Source organism: Gymnoscopelus microlampas (genome assembly GCF_963454915.1).
Source record: "Gymnoscopelus microlampas genome assembly, chromosome: 3".
Lineage (NCBI taxonomy): Eukaryota > Metazoa > Chordata > Actinopteri > Myctophiformes > Myctophidae > Gymnoscopelus > Gymnoscopelus microlampas.
This window is the reverse complement of record NC_139940.1, coordinates 14,967,271-14,986,369: the sequence shown is the minus strand read 5'-3', so window position 1 is coordinate 14,986,369 and position 19,099 is coordinate 14,967,271. Positions and strand designations below refer to the sequence as shown.

At 43.7% G+C, this 19,099-nt stretch overlaps 1 protein-coding gene across 5 annotated transcripts in view; it reads right to left on the bottom strand.

The window, feature by feature from the left end:
• Positions 1–19,099, bottom strand: part of LOC311042418 (neurobeachin-like protein 2) — a 67,705-nt gene that overhangs the window by 29,315 nt on the left and 19,291 nt on the right. For 4 of the 5 annotated variants that reach the window (XR_014600506.1, XR_014600507.1, XM_084053134.1 and 1 more), the window contains 16 exons: positions 18,957–19,076; positions 18,453–18,786; positions 17,122–17,204; positions 16,766–16,858; positions 14,908–15,079; positions 12,709–12,842; positions 10,790–10,949; positions 9,646–9,748; positions 8,899–9,052; positions 7,639–7,794; positions 6,508–6,667; positions 5,900–5,988; positions 5,236–5,402; positions 3,760–4,324; positions 1,519–1,703; positions 469–625 (listed from right to left, as the gene is read on the bottom strand). Coding sequence is in view for 3 of the 5 variants with exons in the window: in XM_084053134.1 (XP_083909260.1) it covers positions 469–625; positions 1,519–1,703; positions 3,760–4,324; positions 5,236–5,402; positions 5,900–5,988; positions 6,508–6,667; positions 7,639–7,794; positions 8,899–9,052; positions 9,646–9,748; positions 10,790–10,949; positions 12,709–12,842; positions 14,908–15,079; positions 16,766–16,858; positions 17,122–17,204; positions 18,453–18,786; positions 18,957–19,076 (2,832 nt within the window). In the remaining 2 variants the exon portion in view is untranslated. The remainder of the gene's footprint in view (positions 1–468; positions 626–1,518; positions 1,704–3,759; positions 4,325–5,235; positions 5,403–5,899; positions 5,989–6,507; positions 6,668–7,638; positions 7,795–8,898; positions 9,053–9,645; positions 9,749–10,789; positions 10,950–12,708; positions 12,843–14,907; positions 15,080–16,765; positions 16,859–17,121; positions 17,205–18,452; positions 18,787–18,956; positions 19,077–19,099) is intronic. The other variant, XM_084053135.1, reaches the window with a different exon arrangement.

Here is a 19,099-nt window from a genome sequence, read left to right as displayed (position 1 = left end):
TCAACAAGTGAAGAGTTCTTTCTTGAGTCGGCCTTGGTCTTCTCCAATGCAACTGTCGAATTGTAGATGTGTGTGTGTGTGTGTGTGTGCGTGCGTGTGTGCGTGCGTGCGTTTTTCATGGCTACAAAAGATTTTTCTAAATTTGTTTCTTTTCCCAAAAAATACATTTGTTAATGCAAGTGAAGAGTCCTTTCTTGAGTCGGCCTTGGTCTTCTCCAATGCACCTGTCTAACTGTAGATGTGTGTGTGTGTGTGTGTGTGTGTGTGTGTGTGTGTGCGCGCGCGCGCGTGTTTCATGGCTACGGTTACGATTAGGCATATAGGGATTAGGACTAGGTTTAAGGGTTGTGATTAGGTTAAGGTTTAGGGTCAGGGGAGGGTTGGGGTTACAAATGGCACACAAAAAGGTAAAAGTGGTTTTGATGTCCCCATGTCCCATGTGTGTGTACAGTAGAGTATGTGTTGTACCTTCTCACTCCACAGAGCGTGGTTGTCGGTTCCCTCGGCAAACAAGAAATCCTGCAGCAACCTAAGGAGTCTCACCAGACTGGGGCAGAAGGGCAGAGAGACTCCCTGAGAATCCCTCAGGTCTGAGAGAGATGACTCCAGCATCATCTCCAAAAAACTGCCAGACAGACAGACGGACACAAACATAGGAGAAGTGTTACTACAGTATATACCAAGGTATCACTAAATCTATAATAACCAACACTACAGACTGTGTTGGTTAGGGAGGTGAATTCCACGGGTGTTTTTAAATCCAGGCTTAAAGCCAAACTCAATTCACTTGCCCACAGCTGTCCATAAGTGTGTACTGTAATTCGTTTAATGTCTAATGTCTAGAGTGTAGTTGAAGACATGCATGCAATTGTTTTTCTTGACCAGAAGACACAGTTTGCATGAATAAACTACTGTTTCTCGAGCCTTTAACCCAGCTTTCTATGGTTGCTTCTACTGTAAATTCAGTACATGAGGAAAGGTGAAGGCTAGGGGGGGGGGGTCAAAAACTAAATGGAAGGAAGCGTAGGAGGAAGGTGAGGGAGGAAGGGAAGTCATGAATGGAGAGGAGGAAATGATTGGAAGAATGGAAAGAGAGGAGGAATTTTTACTGGTGCATTTACACCAATATGCTGATCTTTGCTGATCCTTTGAGGCAAGACAAAAGAATTTCCTCATGCCAATCACTCCACTAATGTTACAGCATGCATGTGAAAGCTTCAATGGAATTATTGCCATAACCTTTATTAACCTTTAGTAATCAAGGTATTAGCAGTAATTTCTCCACAACGTTCTAATGCTTCATTTATGCTCGGTTGTATGACAGTGTCACATGCCCGAAAACAGCCGATACATACAAGCTCACAACACGTTGTGAGCTTGTATTTATCGGCTGTTTTCGGCGCACAAGACCGTAGAAATCGTCCTTAAAGCGGTTTCATCTTGTCGCAGGTGTGCGTGTGAACGCTCTCCTCCTCCCGGGTGTACATGTCGACAGGACACACACACACACCGACTGACCTGCGTTTGATGTCGTCGGGCGGTCGGACCAGCTGGCAGGAGGAGCCCAGCTTGGTGAGGACAGAGAAGACCTGTCCCCTGTCCCTCCACACGGCGTCCTCCACCCCCTCCACGGGGCTGCCGCTCCACAGCACCGAGAACACGATGTTGGTCAGAAGGTTGCACAGCTCCTCCTCCGGTGTCTGCTGCAACCAAATAAACCAACATGCCGTCCTCTGTTTTAAATACAAATATATGCATTAGGCCATGACCCCCATTTTATGCCATCTTTAGCTCAGGGACACCAATCTACACTTTTGAATCTGTGTTCATTTAAATTGGAGGGTGTAAAACAAGGAACCACTCTGTTTGGTTCCATTTGTACACTCTTGTTACACAACCCTAAGGGCCCATTTGGTTCCTAACTATTAATAATTTAGCTCAGGACCCCCTGGAACCCCCTCAAAGACCGCTGGGGACCCCACATTTAGAACCAGTGGTATAGGATACTAGTAGAGAGACTGGGAGATATATAATATCTTCTATTTTATTTCCCCGAAGATGTGACACTTACTGTCTACTGTTACTGTGCTTATAACTATTCCTAAAGTTGGGACTGAGTTGGGTATGAAGTGATACTTTCTGCACATTTAGCTAAGAATAGCCTGTTGAAGGAATTTAAACTTCTGGAACTCATGACTGACAAGGGCATTTCTACATATATTTATAGAAAGAAAGCTTTGTATCGCCAGTATTCTGGTGCTGTGTGGAACCGACAGGCCTAAACATCAGGTGGAAAATACTGCGTTTACAGCACATATTCTGCAGTTTCGGTTTATTCTTTTTAACAGAAATATCACACTATGAATACTGTCTCAATATCATGCAGCTCCGCCACTGTTCTTGGGTCTTGTGTGTTTTTGCACACAAGACAAAAATGACATATTTCCACATTCTGCGAAAATAGCACATCTACAAGCTCACAACGCATTGCGAGCTTGTAGGCTATTTTCGGCAAAGATATTAGGTATAAGATGAAAAAGAGGAGCAGGCCAAATTTGGTTCCGAGAACCTTATGTGAAACCAAGCCGTAGCGTATGGAAACAAATCCAGAACCTTTGAAATACGTTCTGCTTTGTAGTTGAACAGCCATAAGGGTTTAAGTCAGTGGTAGGCAACAGGCGGCTCCTGGGCCACAACTGGACTGCCAGAAATAATGTTGGCCTAAATTATTTTGTAAATGCATTGATGAAACTGGGTCGGATGAACGCATAGTTTGAATGCTCTGTATTCACTGTCAACGTTCCTCTTTAGACTTTTGGCTGAACGTCTTCTCTTGCCAACGTGTTTCACATGCCTTAAACAATACATTGTTTCTCTATGTATCTAAAAATAAACCTCGATTGGGTGACCTGACAGCTGAAGGGTTAGGGCACATACCGTAGGCTCTAATGGCTGACAGCAACCAATTCCCAGGCCAGACGGCCCATTATTTGCTGCATGTCACTCCAATAAATACGCTCTCTCCTTGTTTCCTGTCTCTCAACACTGACGACCAAATAAACGTTCTAAAAAGCTCTCCCTCCTGTACAATGTAAGGAGAAGACCGGAAATATTAACACACTTTGGGGCTCTTTTCTCGATATTCTGCCTTCAATAACTCCTATTGGCTGAGGTTATAAAAAGTTGCTGTTACTGCGAAGGTTGTTGTAGTCAATGTTGTTTATTGTGCCATTCTGGGGTGAGGGAGGGCTTGGGGGGAGGGTTGTTTTTGGTGTTTTTGCTTTCGTTTTTCTATCTTTTTTCTTTGACTTTTTTGACTTTTTCTTGCCTTGGTGTGTAATGGATGCACTTTGTACACCGTCGATAATTAAATCTTTACCAAAAAGAAAAGCTCTCCCCTTCCCCCAAAAAAAGAAAGAGGAAAGAAGAAACCTTGAACAACCTTCTACGAAAGAGCTGTTGTCCTTCTCGGTTCTCTCCGGATAAAACATTCTTTTTCACTTTTTAAATAACTAAAATGTTCTCTAACTGCAACTTTCAAGGATTGAAAAACTTTATTATAACAGCATTTCTATCTGCATCTGTAACTTTTGATTGAGTTCATCTAAGCCTTTTTTTGCTATATATATATATATATCATTTTTTTATTGCTGTTTAATGCTTTTGCTTTTCTTTTTTGCTTTATGCCATCTAATGGCTTAGAAAAGAACTGTCCGTCCCCTGGTTTGAGTGGTTAAAGTGGGACAGTCCTAGTAGTACCTGTGGGTTGGACGTGTTGGAGATGGTGTCCCCGGCGGGGGGGTCGGTCCCGTAGCTGTTGTCGTCCAGAACGTTGGACAGACTGTTGCTCATCCGGATCCTGAGGGCGGGGAAGGGCTTGCTGTGCTCCAGGGGAGACGGCGTCTCCGGCTGGCTGACCGTGGGCGTGTTCGGGCCCGTCCCCGACGCGCTGCCGCCCTCGCCCAGGCTCCCCGCCAGCTCCATCATGTCGAAGGGGGAGGTGCCGAAGGGGGAGAGCGGGTGGTAGGTCCCCTCCTCGTCCAGCCGCGGCGAGGGGATGTCCACCGTGGCGGAGATGGAGGAGGAGCGGCTCTCCTGCTCCATGGAGTCGAACGACTTGAAATGGAAGCTTTTCAGGTTGCCGCCGCCTCCTCCTCCGCCTCCTCCGTTAGGCGGAGACAGGGACAGGTCGGAGAAGCCCTCCGAGATGTCCCGCTGCCCGTGTCCTTCGTCGTCGTCCTCCAAATCCTCGTCGTCCTCGTCCTGCGAGGAGGGGAAGGGGAACATGTCGGCGCGCGCGTCCTCTATGACCAGGCTCTGCTCCCTGTGGACGGGGTTGCATGACATTTTAGGACCATTAATTGTCGTACATATAATTGCGATTAATGATTTCATTTGTGTTTTTGGCATTGAACATTGGAACACATTCTGTTTGCCCTTTAGGCTTTGCACAAGGCAGATAGGACAAATAGCGTAACCCATTAAGACCTCAGTGGAGTAGTAGATGAGATGGAAGAGCTGAGGGGAGGAGGAGGGGGTGAGAGAGAGTATCAGTGATGTAGCGATTAAGCGAACAATTTTAACTCCAATCTTTGCCTCTGGGAGTCCCTGGAACAAAATATTTTGAGATCATTCTGGGGGTCCTTGACATGAAAAAGACGGAGCACCACAGATATAGTGACATACTGTGGCGGAGATAATAATTGCGATTAATGATTTCATTTGTGTTTTTGGCATTGAACATTGGAACACATTTCTGTTTGCCTTTTAGGCTTTGTAAATAAAAATTGCACAGGGCAGATAGGACAAATAGCTTAACCCATTAAGACCTGAGGACGATTCTAAAAAATGCTTCTAAAAGCAGAAAATGTTCAAAAATAGCAGATGTACAAGCTTGCAGCGCGGCTGTAGATGGCTACTTTCGAACGATTCTGCAAAAAATAATAATAATTATCTCAAATAATTACGATCAATTATGACTATAGACCATACCCGTGGGGGGATATGCGCACATGACTGGGAGCCAGCGAACACAAAAACGCTAATACACAGCTGACATTTGGGGAAAGCAAAAAACGGGCTTCGCTGTTCCGTGCACATGGTAATGGCGAATGGCTGTGTGCAAATTCAGATCAATTGCTGCAGCCACTGAGGAGAACCGGGCAGAACAGATTTTGGCCCGCTCACCGCACAGAGCTTTGTCGAATTATAGGGGCATAACTGAAACAGGCCTACCTGTGGAGAGGGGGTCTGGAGGCAGGGGTCTCCTCCAGAGAGCCCCCCGCAAGGCTGGTGGCGTAGGACTCCTTCACGTACAGCTTGGTCAGGACGTCCTGCCAGCCAGGCTGCTTGGCCAGCTGCTTCACATAGTCCTCAGTGGAGTAGTAGATGAGATGGAAGAGCTGAGGGGGTGAGAGAGTGTATCAGTGATGTAACGATTAAGCGAACAATTTTAACTCCAAGCTAAAACAACAGAGTGCAAAGAAAACAATGAAGTGCTACAAAGTAACTACGATACGAATAGCCAGACAATCAGAGATTTCCGTCCACCAAAAGGTCTAGTGACGTCTCAATTCAATGCAGGGGCTAAAACTGGTGGAAACTATTCAGAAACATTGCATTGCAGAACCCAAGACTTGGGTGGTCCTTCATATTGGGACGGTATTAGGTTTGTTTTTCAAAGCAGTAGGCATACTGTAGGTTTGTTAGTGGAGGTTTTCACCACTTACATTGAATTCAGATGTAAGTGGATGTATCTGTAAGGGGGAGATCTCCGATTGTCTATCTTCACAAGACTACCAGGTAAACATCAAACTTAGCATCTGTCTAAACTCGTCATCAATCGTAACCGGATGTGAGAAGCCAGTGAAGAGAGTGCGGCGCATGTGGACTGACAGACCTTACGACACACATCCAGACGGACAGTGAGCTCAGCTCTGTGGGACAGATAGGCCACAGCTAGAAGATCTCTGAAGTTAGGGCTGGGATCTGAGGGACGAACAGATGATGGATACAGTAAACACAATAAACCCATTAAGCTAACCCTTTCAAAAATAGCCGTTCTACAAGCTCTCAATGGGTCGCACTGCAACAAGTTGAGAGCTTGAGAATCAAGCTGATCTACAAGCTCAGTATTTCAGTGACACACACACGCACTTAAGCTTTTCAGACATGTTAGTCACTTAAGCCCTATATAATTCTCATACGACAAATAGCGAAAATAGCAGATCTACAAGCTCACAATATGTGTAAGCTAGTAGATCTGTTATTTTCGCTACTTTTTAAAAACCTTTTAAAACATTTAGACATTTATTTTCAATATAATATAAGAGCTGATATTATTTTGTGGAAAATAACATCTTAAACATTTTGGACTCCCTCCAGACAAGGCCTCACGCCCAACCTGTGATTTTTTTGTGCCCCCCTAAGGTGTCCCCGGACCCTAGGTTGGGAAAAAACGTTCTGGCAGACCCATGTCCTCCCAGACGAAGGTCTGTTTTAAATTACCTGTAGCGAGGACCTGCTCGTACAGACAGCGCACGGTCGCCATGGTTACCGGGACGTCTCCGAGGAAACAGACCAGGCCCAGATAGCCAAAGTCCTTTAGCTTGATGCGCTGCTTGGTGCGCTCTGAAACCCTGTCACTGCTGAGGAGTTTCTTCATCACCTGGAGACATAGAAATGTTCATTTCATTTGTTTACTTGACAGTATTTTCATCTGTAGTCCCTGGTTTAATGATTCACTTGTGTAAAAAAAAAAACTTTCGCACACCTAGATTAAAAGGTATAAAAGCAGGCACGTAGGCAAAGAGCAGCTGGCGACATCAACAATAAAAGAATAAACCTGCACACTGCCAACTTGCACGGTACAAGAGAAAAGCAAAGCAACGTTTCTGTCATGGAGACCTTCCTCAGGCATGCCTGAATAGAATTGATTAAAAAAAAATATTTGTGCATGTATTAATTGGTTTGAATAAAAACAGCATTACTTATAGCCAACCAAGGATATAAGAACTTACACATAATCGTTTCAAAGTTATTTTTCACTCACTTATAAACACACTATACTTTTTCAAGATTCAAGTGAATCAAGTTAAGTTACTAAAATCCAGTTAATTTAACCCATTTAAGGACGACTTCACCCATTTAAAACCTAAATTCATATGATTGGTCCTCACTAATGCTCATGATAAAATGTTTAAAACAATTCCTACTCACTCTGTGTCTCAGAGGAGGGCCGTCTACAGTTCGGAAACTCGTCCTTAGGCAGGTTTCACATTTTTGATTTTTATTAATGCGAGAACAATGGCTTCCATTATAACATGCTAACTTTTCAGGATGTTCTATATATATATATATATATATATATATATATATATATATATATATATATATATATATATATATATATATATATATATATATATATATATATATATAACTAAAATCTAAAGTGACACAGACGCTTTCCCGGTTTTAATGGGTTAAGACAGAGTGTGTAAAAACTGACCCAAATGGATTGAACCTTTATTTAAGCAGGCAAGACAAAATAAAAACAGATTATTATTAACAATGTGATGTGCCTATGCAGCTGATGGGAGGAGGCAGGTACAGTACAGTACAGGGATCAGATCTTACCCTGAACACCCTCTCTCTGGCGTCGTCTCCAAACCTGGGGCTGAGCAGCAGACAGTACAGCTGTTCAACACCCCAGTCCAACAGAACCGCATGCACCTGCTCCCGCGGGGGGCTGTTCCGCACAACGCTGTACAACACATCCAGCGCACGCACCACCTGAACACACAGGGAGGGAGGGGGAGAGAGAGAGAGAGAGAGAGAGGAATGAGGGAGTGAGAGATAAGGTGAGAGAAGGAGAAGGGGGGAGAAGTGAGATAGACATACATAAGTTTGTAAGTGTTGAATGAGCTGTACGATTGGCTATTGCGTCAAAGACGTAATAACGACGTAATAATACTAACATACTAACTCTCATACTCATAATAACCCCTGTCTCATCAAAGGCTCTAGGACATGCTGTCACATTAGTCATACCAATATCACATATCTCCATTATGCAACTATAAAGTACAATGTTATACACATTGTTGGTTATAGTAATGGATAGACGTTTCTTGGTTACTTCAACATTTCATCCCCAATTTCACTGACCTTGCGGGTGCTTGGTAATGAATATGCTATTATATTGGAAGGGCTCCTTGGGGCCAAAAAGGTTTGGGACTATTGCTGTATACAGCACATAACCCAAAGTCTGTTAATACTTTGACTGCACACATCCCCGGGTATGGACTAGTATCTACTATTTTTGAATAGCCAAATAAATCTAAAATAAATTAAATACATTAAAATAAAATAAAATACAGTTAAATGTCACAGATGCGTTCCCGGATTGTATTGGTTAAGCATGACCCTGGAGCTACTACCTCTGCTGTGCTGTTTAAGGATTGCATTGCACCAGTGACTCCCTATTTTAGATAGAGATTAGGGCGCTTAAAGCCTTCACAGGGTCACAACAACACTTTGGAAAAACAAAATGAGATGTGAAATGTGATAGACAGAGTCTCCATGATTTAGAGAGTGATGTGGTGAGCTGAGAAGGTCAGAGGATGACAGCTCCAAACTCCCACAGAGAAATTGATGAAGGCAAATGGAGTCGAGTGGAGTTGAGCCAGAACCATGCACCATACCAAGCACCATTATCGTCACTGTCGGGCAGAAATCATGTATCTTTGTGCAACCTTGTAACCTTGCAACCTTTGTGCAAATCCGTGTGTGTGTGTGTGTGTGTGTGTGTGTGTGTGTGTGTGTGTGTGTGTGTGTGTGTGTGTGTGTGTGTGTGTGTGTGTGTGTGTGTGTGTGTGTGTGCGTGCGCTACAGTACCTGCCGCTCCTCTTGGACAGACAGTGTGTAGGCCATGACGCTGTGGAGCTCCTCCGGGGTGGGAGACTTCAGGAGGAAGTCATTCAGGAGGTTGAAGAGAGCCTCCTGCACCGTCTGCTTCTCCTCCGACAGAGGGCTGCCATCTTTCTCTAGGCTGATGCAAAGAAAAGAGGAAAAAAAAACACAAGTAAGACACACAAGTAAAAAAAACACAAGTAAGAGGTTTGTGCAAGAAATCTATATACCTCAATGTGTCACTGAGGGTTAAATGTAGACTGAAATAAATTAATGATTCAATCAATAAATTGTTCATGCATTCACACAGGCATGTCACTTAAACCCTATACTAGGGCGGGGCGATATCACTTCAAATCAATATCACGATTATTTCAAACTTTTGCCTCAATTACGATAAATTGTATTGATTTATTTGTTATATTTTATGAATGTTCCCCCTAGAATAGGGATGCTAGGGTTTAACCCATTAATACCTGGAACGCATCCGTGTCACTTTAGATTTCTTTGGCTATTCAAAAATAGCAGATATACAAGCTCATAGCGCGGCACCGAGTGCCGCGCTACGAGCTTGTAGATCTGCTATTTTTGAAAAATCGTGAAAATTATTTTTTTATATTTTTTTCCGAAAAATTGTTAGGATTTAGATTTTTTTTAGACACGGCCTCAGGTCTTAACGGGTTAAGTGGTGATGTCATCCCAGTGCCACCCTGCGGTCATCGGACTGGTCACCTGTAGTAGGCCCTGATGTTGTCCAGGATGTACTGCACTCCGTACTTCCTCCTCATGCGCTGCTTGCCGTCCCTGATCACAGATGACAGGTATTTCACGTGGCCTGCGGTGAGAAAAGAACATTTTCTTCTCAGTTATTTTCAAGGGATTCCTCCATTTTCTCCTCCAGGAGAGAAAAGCCAAATGTAGGGGCTTCGTCTACCAAAGCGTTGTTTTTCTTGACCATAGTATGTTTTCAATAGCACGTATTTTACACTCTGCTAGAAACGGCAGCTTGAGTTGAACATTTTTCAACTATGGGCGTTTGGATGTGCTTGTGTTTGTGAACAGAACACTTTGGTGGACACACAACCTTATACTTTGCGGTATGAACTATATAATATACACTATAAATGAGTCTGATGGTGACATACTGTACAACTCAGATCCTGAGTTGGGTGTGCTTTGTGCTTAGTTTAAAGGTTCTATGACATTCATTTTCACTTTTTTTTATGACCTCAATTACACCAAAAATATCTGAACTTTGAACATTCAGTGGATTTTCTGTGGTCTGGGACACCTGCCATGGATCAATGGAGTGGAATTTTTTGTTAAAGCTTTCTATACACGTTTGAAGGACCATGACAAAGACTTTTAATGTGTGGTAAAACTGAACGTCATGAAAAATCGACCTGTCCCTTAGTGATATAACAGAAAAGAGCCTCAGCCTTCTTAGGTATGATATGACATTTAGCAAGGACGCAAACTATCCAATGACATTCAATTGATTATACCAAAGAGCTGCATTAATGCACAACACGGGGTACATAATTATAACCCTGGGAGCGCAAAGTGACTTTAATAGCCAACCCAGCCAGGATCGCAAATACTAATGTATTCAATCTTTTCGTTCCAAAGTGCTTACAGCCTCATCTCTGTCCCTTTTTTTCGTTCTCCGAGACCATCATTTGCATATAAAAGAGACAAGAGCAATTTGGGTGGACAGGAAAATTGTCTGCAGGTGCTTCAGCAAGAAGTAAGCCATTGGGCTGCCATTCGGTTAAGTGGTCAGATGGGTGGGTCGTGAACGCTTTCGAGACATTCCAGGGGAAAGGTTGAGAACCTGCTTGCTTTACGAAACAGTACGAGACGTCGTCTCTCTTACCTAGACAGACGGCGAAGTGGCTGTTGGTCCAGATGCGGAAGTCGTAGAGGAGGTGCTGGTAGAGCTGCTGCAGCAGAGGACTGTTCCCCTCACAGCTGACCTGCTCCAGCAGGAACTGACAGGACATCAGCACGTTCATGTCCATCCTGCTGCCTGGAACCTGCAGCGACCATAGACCGTAAAAAAAATGAATGGACAAAGTCACGCCACCTGGTTTCTACCGACCCGTTTTGAAGCCTGTTTTTCAACGATTTCAAATCCGCCATCTTTCTATATCCGGTATCGAAATGCGGAAGATTAATGCTATTGGCTGCAACAGCAGCGAGGGCGGGTCTTCACTCGGTAGAACCAGTAAGAAACCCTAGAAACATACCCTACTTTATAATTAATTTTAAAATGAATGCGACTATAATTTACTAAATGCATATCACGATGATTTAAAAAAATACTTTTAAACTAGCGATTGAAAACATAAAGTGTTTATGAAAAGGTTTACTAAGGTAATAAAATCAAGTATAAAGTCCGCCCGATACCTCATTCCGTTATATTGAAATTATAACTTATTGAGACCAGTAGAAGGTTAAATAGCGACATCTGTTGGGTCATTAATAGGAACAGCAGGTTGAACGAGAACCCGGAAGTGAGCTTCAATTCCAGTGAAGGGGCTTTGCCCCTTGGCAGCAACACAACACAACACACCACCAACAGAAAACAAACGCGTTGGTAGGGGATTACAGACCACTAGTGGTTTCTCAGCCAGCTTTGCACTGGGATCCAGACATTCCCTGTGGGTCTGTCTGTATCACTGCTTCTCAAACTGTTTTCCCTGTTATGTTTCTAATTAGCCAGTATGATAGACCTTTCCCATGTGTGTGTGTGTGTTCATGAACATGGTTCAGCACATACTGTACACCACTGTATGTACCTGTGTGTGTGTGTGTGTGTGTGTGTGTGTGTGTGTGTGTGTGTGTGTGTGTGTGTGTGTGTGTGTGTGTGTGTGTGTGTGTGTGTGTGTGTGTGTGTGTGTGTGTGTGTGTGTGTGTGCATGCATGCGATTGTTAGAATGGAGTTTCCTTACAGGATGCCCCACCTCAGGCTCATATACACCAACATATCCTGCTGGACCCCCATTAAATTGTTCCTCTCCCATGATGCACCACTAAAGCATCTGAGAGCCTGTATGTCCTCTGTATGTTGACCACCTCATATCACACATCTATAAACAGTGTATGAGACTCTGCATTAGGACACACATCTATAAACAGTGTATGAGACTCTGCATTAGGACACACATCTATAAACAGTGAATGAGACTCTGCATAAGGATACACACAGCACTGGCATGTGATACTGCACATAATATGTAAATATCCACCACAAGCTGCTGTGTGCATGGGTCCAGAGTTACTATAGGACACCATGCACACATCACCTAAACACAGGCACCTTGGCTTACATTGTGCAATTGTTTTTGTATTGTATTGCCTTTTTACAGTGTGGGTCTGAAAGAACCTAAGCCTATGAGAGGGTCTGTCTGTCTGTCTGTATCTAATCTCACAAACCGCTTGGCTGATCAGGTGTAACTTTTATTTTATAGTGGAAGTTGAAGGGGCTCAGATTGCCAGAATTTAGGCACATAGATCGCAGTACTTATTAAAAGGCGATGATCACATGCAAAAACCCTGTTACAGCACGTCTTTTTTTAACAGTACCTCTCAACCGTAACCACTTTCAACCTGGTGTCCCTATTTTGGGCATATTATTATAGGCAAAAAAATCTAAAAAATAGTAAAAATAGCAGACGTGACACATTGTGTGCTTGTAGATGGGATATTGTCGCGCAACACCGTCATACAACACAATATAAAATAGGGCTAAGAGGCTAAGCTTGCTGTAGTAAAGTGAGCATCCTTAGTTACCTTGCTGAGCATGGCTCCTATGACGCTGGGGCCGTGGCACTGCAGCAGACTCTCCTGGTTGACAAGATGGTTACGAATCAGGTGTTTCACCAGAAGGAGGAAGGCCGCGATGCTGTTCCTCTCCAGGCGACCCTCTATGAGACACAAGGCACACAGAGAAATCAAGACAAGATCTACCACATACAGCCAGGAGCATGAGCTCTAGTCTGCACCAGTGTTGATTTTGACAACACATTTTGATTTAGTTTTAGTCATAGCCTTTTGAACAAAATTCCATTTAGTTTTAGTCATATTTTAGTCATCTGAAATGTTTTAGTTTTAGTCTAGTTTTAGTTGACTAAATATCATAAGATTATTGTCGACTAAATCTACAGTTGATTTAGTCGACTTGGTTGCATGCTGAAAATAGCTGATCTATAAGCTCACAACGCGTCGCGCTGCGACGCGTTGTGAGCTTGTAGATCTGCTATTTTCAGAGTGCAACACCCGAGCGTGACAAAGCATAAAATGACTTGTCTTTTAGTTCTACTGGATCTCTTCTCCACTAGTCCCACACTAATCTGAGTTCCCAGAAGTTTTCGCCAGCTCTCGCATACAAACCCAGAGCCCTGGTATTTGTGGGCGGGATGTAGCTTACGCTCAGAATCTGAGCGGACACGCCTCTTACCGGTCTGAGAGCTGTGCAACTCGTCTAAACAGTCCGACGAGAGGCAAACAGCAGTACACAACAATGGCGGCCGCAATTTCTCAAGGAGAAATTGCTTCCAGTCGCTCCTATTTACATGCAACACCCACTGCATGTGGATCCCGCCCCCTTTTCTTCATTGGCTGTTGATTTGAATCAGAACGCAGTGGCCGCGCCCCTGCTGTACAGGCTCTGAGGCGACGTATCCAGTCCCTCACTAACATTTTAGTCTAGTTTTTATTTGTTGACGAAATTGTCAATATATTTAGTCTTAGTTTTAGTCATCATAGCTTAGTTTTTATGTAGTTTTTATTTCGTTTTTGTCAGTGAAAAAAGGTAGTTTTCGTCGTAGTTTTAGTTGACGAAATCAACACTGCTCTGCACTACAGGACAACTTGTCTCCTCTAGTACAGGATACTGTCTCTGTCATGTCTCAAGGTGTGTGTTGCTCATTACAGCCTCTAAGATGATTTATTCGACAAATCAAGTGAAATCGATGTGCCAGGCTTTCGGTCTCTGATGGGGTATATGAACCACCCTACTCTGTCCAGAGCAGCAATTTGTTGGATAAAAAGCTGCCGCAAAATCTATATTTACTTCAAAAGGCAGGGAAGAGATGGCTTTGTACTCTATATAAATGCCAGTCAAAGTTTCACTTTCGTTTTGAAGAGATTGGCCTTTTATATAAACAAACCGTAGCTGTTAAAGAGACGAATGGGAAACCACAAGGCTGTGAAAACATTCTCAAAAGACAGGTGACTAATTTTATTTGAACGCTGTTCAATTTATGGTCTCGGTTTGCTCTCTGCTTTCAAGTAGTGGCATCAGTTGCACAACACATATAACTCATTGACGCAGTTGGTGTGTGCAGTGACATCTACTGTAGATATATGACGTTATGCTACGGTTAACCGCAGATAACTAACTACATTCCCAAGTGTACATGCTTTACAAAAGAATCCCCATCCCTAGTGGGAATTATCAGTAGGCTTCCTCAAAGAGATGATTACATATAATTGGTCATGCCAGCAGTGTTAATACAACCAGATACGTTTAACTGTTACTTAAGCGTCTCTCCACTAACAGCACACACGTATAATAAATACCAGGGGTCCTTGAGGTAGTTCTATGGGGTCCCCAGCTAAAATGATAGTTAGGAACCAAATGGACCCTTATGGGTCTGTAACTCAGAGATTGTACAAATGGAACCAAATGGACCCTAACGGAGTTAAATCAACATTGATTTTACAATAAATTGGGGTCCCAGAGATAGAAATGCCATTAAATGGGGGTCCATAGCTTAATGCATGTCAAACTGGGGGTCCTTGAAATCAAAATGGTTGAGAATCACTGCTAGAGCAGTAAAAAATATTCTCTTATGGGAGTTCCTGGCATATCTTTTCCAATGGGGGTCTGCGGGCTGATAAGTGTCAATTTGGGGGTCCTTGACATGAAAAAGGTTTGAGAACCACTGCTCTAACAAATGGGGATCAGCAAGCACACGGTACACTAACCAGATGACTTGAGCGGCAGCAGCATGGCTGCAGGTCCCCTGGAGGTGGTGAGCTCTGGTCCCAGGAGGTCAGAGGTCGTCTCCTGACCTCCACTGTCTGTCTGCTCTGCCTCACACACCTGCTCCAGCAGAGGCAGCAACACCCCCATACCCCCCACTGTGTTCAGCACGTCCTGCAGAGAACACACACACACACACACATACATTCACGTCTACTTCACCCCAACTTCAGTGGTGTTCGTGCAAAGTCCACAACAAGGTAGTGGATCATCATAAAACAACAGATGATAATTCATCTTGATCGCCTTCGGAAAAGTAAAGGTCATAAACAATGTACCTTCATTTCTGAACCCATCTAGTTAGCTCCCCTCCCCTCCTCTGATCTGATCTGGTCTGTCTGTCTGTTTGTCTCTCTATCTATCACTCGACCCTCCCTTAGGGTGACCAGACGTCCCAGTTTGCCCGGGAATGTCCCGGTTTCAAGCTGGGTGTCCCGAGTCCCAACAAATATCTCTAAAATACTAATATGTTTTCAACATTCACAACGAAAGTGTCCCGGTTTTAAAATAATAATAGTTGTTTTCAGTGGCTGCATAGAAGTTTATCATGTTCTGTTCATGTAAACATGCTCACCTAACCAATCAGAAAACATTAACAAATGCATTTTCGTGTCTGAATTCAACACTGAGGCTGATGTTTGTCAATCAGTCTTGGCCTGTATGCAACACCTATGGTGCGTATACTGTACATGTGCGCGTGCATGAGCGTGCATGAATGGCCGTGCGAGTGCACGACGAACGTGCACATTGATTTAAGGGTCCCGGTTTGAGGGGCTGAATATTTGGTCACCCTTCCCTCCCTGGACTGTAACACTACAGTGTAACAGATGCTGTTTCCTTGCTCTCATTAATACACAACTTATGTGAGTTCACTAGAAGCTTGTTCCCCCAGCCCTGCCACTGCCTGTCAACTCACCGAGATAAGGAACTGATTTGTTAAGATACATTGCCAAGAAGGCAGCAGCGCATGCTTTAAAAAAAAAAAAGATATAATCTCAGAATGTGGAAAAAAACGGAGAGGAAAGTAAAAGGGAGTTGCAAGAGGAGACAAATGAGATAAAATGGAGGCACAGTCCCAAAAAGTTTCACCCGGACAACTTTTTAACTAGTTTCTAGATTATCGTGCAGTGATTGTCAAAGTCATTTCATATTGAGGCCCGCGTGGAGACACATCATTTAACCTTGTTCCAAGGATTTCTGATCAGATGGAGAAAGCCTGGAACAAGTTCCCATGTCAAAAGGGATGGAGCTAATACTGTAACAACCACACCCACCCGGCATACTCTCCAAGTTGTCAATCGAAAAGTCAAGTGAAAAGTCGTGAATTTGTACTTCCATGTACTGTTGTTCTCATGTCTTACTAAATAAAGTACATCAATCAATCAATCAACAGAAAAGTCAAAGACATTGATTCATTGAATACGGATAGCTCCATATTACAGTGTGTATCCTTGTTTGACAAATTCTAATCCCTGGTGTTTTCCTGAATAGGATATACGTAGAAAGCCTGTAACGCCACCAAACCTTTAAACTAGTTCTGACTTAGGTAAGCAGATGAACTGTTCCTGTGCATTAAATATTCTATACAAATAAAGGTTCCCTTGTGCAAATACTCAGACCATTGAGCTAGGTATAAGAAGCAAAGATTGAGGGAAGGAGAGTCCAAAGAGTTTAATCTGCAACACAATTTTATACAATATATAGTGGCCGTCCCTGCTTCATCTCTCTCTCAGCGAAGGGGTCCTTGGCCTGAAAAACATTGAAAAGACCCCTGGAGTAGAGGAAGTATAGGAGCTTCACCTTAATGTCCCAGTTCACCACCCTGTGGCCAGTCAGCCTGCCATCGTACTGGTGGTTGGGAGATAAATCCACACAGATCTGACTCTTGAAGGCCTGAGACACACACACACACACACACACACACACACACACACACACACACACACACACACACACACACACACACACACACACACACACACACACACACACACACACACACACACACACACACACACACACACACACACACACACACACACACACACACACACAATATGAATATTAATTTAGCTGTTGTTTTAGTTATTATTCTTAAGAACAATATGCTGCAGTATTATTTTACAATGCCGTTTCTCTGTGTTTCATTCAACCACCTGTGGAGTATAGTAGAGCAGTAGCTTGCTGTTGAGATCTGACAGTTCTCCATCAGCCTTGAACAAGGACACATGGTTGGGGCCTGCGGAGACAGAAAGCATTGAAGAAATTAAATGCATAGAACAGACACATCCGTTCATACCAATGCCAGCCTTCTGTGTTCAAACACAGAAGAGGAATTTATCAATCCATGGCCGCCCGCCTCCACAATGCGTTTGTTTGATATGAACGAGCATTGCGTGGTGGTATCTATCTGGTATATTATGTGGCATTCATATGGATCCAGGAATATGAATGCCACATAAACAGTGTGAGAATGCGATGCTACTGTATTAGTGCACCTCCAAAATGAAAAAGGAAAAATGTAAAGAAAAACAATAATACATATATCATTCTAATCATCTAAGGATTTTTCAAGCAATATTCAAAACGATAGTTATAAGCATCTTAGCCTACTGAACTCCGTAGCCTACGTCGTTCTACAGATGCCAATGCTTTAATAAGAATGTTATAATTTGTATCTTTATATTCACTTTTTACACTGCCCTCTGCTGCACTGTCCATTGTCAAGTACATAGCCTACTACTCAATTATGACGGTATGTTTTAATCTATTTTTGTGATACAAAGTATTGTAGGTTTAGGGGGTTGGGCATGTTTCATTTTGCTATCCTGACATTCCATCAGACTCGGACTGTTTATTTTTCCCATGCGTTTTTCCCACACGTCCAGAAGGTGTTGCAGTCTGCTGGCTATCGCTTGCCTGAATCCATGTGAATGCAGCATTAAGTGATTAAACAGGAAAAGACACCACTTATGCCACATCACAATATTACTAACCAAAATCCCAAACAATATCAATAACAGTCATAATAGTCTCCCATGATGATATCAATATATATCGATATACTGCCCAGCCCTAAGACCTATCTAATTTATACTTTTATATCTATCTTGTGGCATTTAATAGCTATAATAATGATATTTCGGTGCATATTGCAGCACCTTTGGTGTGTGACCAATTCATATAATGAGGAAAAGAGAGGGATATACTGTAAATACATAGATACAAAGAAATAACATTAACAACATGAACCCTAGCCTCCCCAATCTGGGAGTGAACATTCTGTGAAAATAGAAGCTCTACAAGCTCAGTTGTAGGTACGCTTGTAGTTTGGTTATTTTCATGAAAGATATGTGTAGAGCGAAAGCAATTAGGGGGCCTAGTTGTACAGAGCCCTGGAGGACTCTGGCCAATGAAGTACAGTACATAGGACTCAAACAAGAGAAGCAATTTTGTCTGGGGGAAACAGTGTGGCTCGGTACAGCACCTGCGGCGTAGAGGGCCCTGGTCTGTGCCGGCTGCAGAGCCTCGTGGCAGATGAAGGCCGTGCCCAAGAGGCCGTCCAGGGACGTGGGCGTCCCCCACTCGGTGTCCTGCAGCCCCGCCGGGATGGTGTGCACGGGGGCGTCGCGCAGGGACCCCCAGCGGCCGCCCCCCGCGTAGGTCGCGGGGAAGGACTGGGAGCGGGTGAGGTTGTGGGCGTGGTGGGCGGGGAAGGCGAACTCCCCCGCCTGGGCCGAGGTAGACGTGGGCAGGGTGGGGGAGGTGGTTGTGGTGGTGGTGCGGTGGCCGGCCGATCCGATGCAACAGGAAGTAAACGGCTGGAGGGAGGAAGTCAAATAACAGAACAAAGTGGCATACGTTGGTACGGGACAGGAGAAGTGGGTGACGATAGCATGGAAATTAGATCCTTTAAAAAAGGGAACTTTTAATGAGGTTATCTGGCCTAATACAATAGACTCCATTCTGTTTTCTATGGGGTTTGTTTTACCTCGTTGAGGGAAGGGAAACGAAGCTGGGCGGTCTTGCACTGCTCTCCGTCGATGTAGATGGTGACCAGGTTCTGACCGAAGGGCCGACGTCCGGGGATGTGGACGATGTCCACCGAATGCTGTGAAGAAGAGAGTAGGGAGA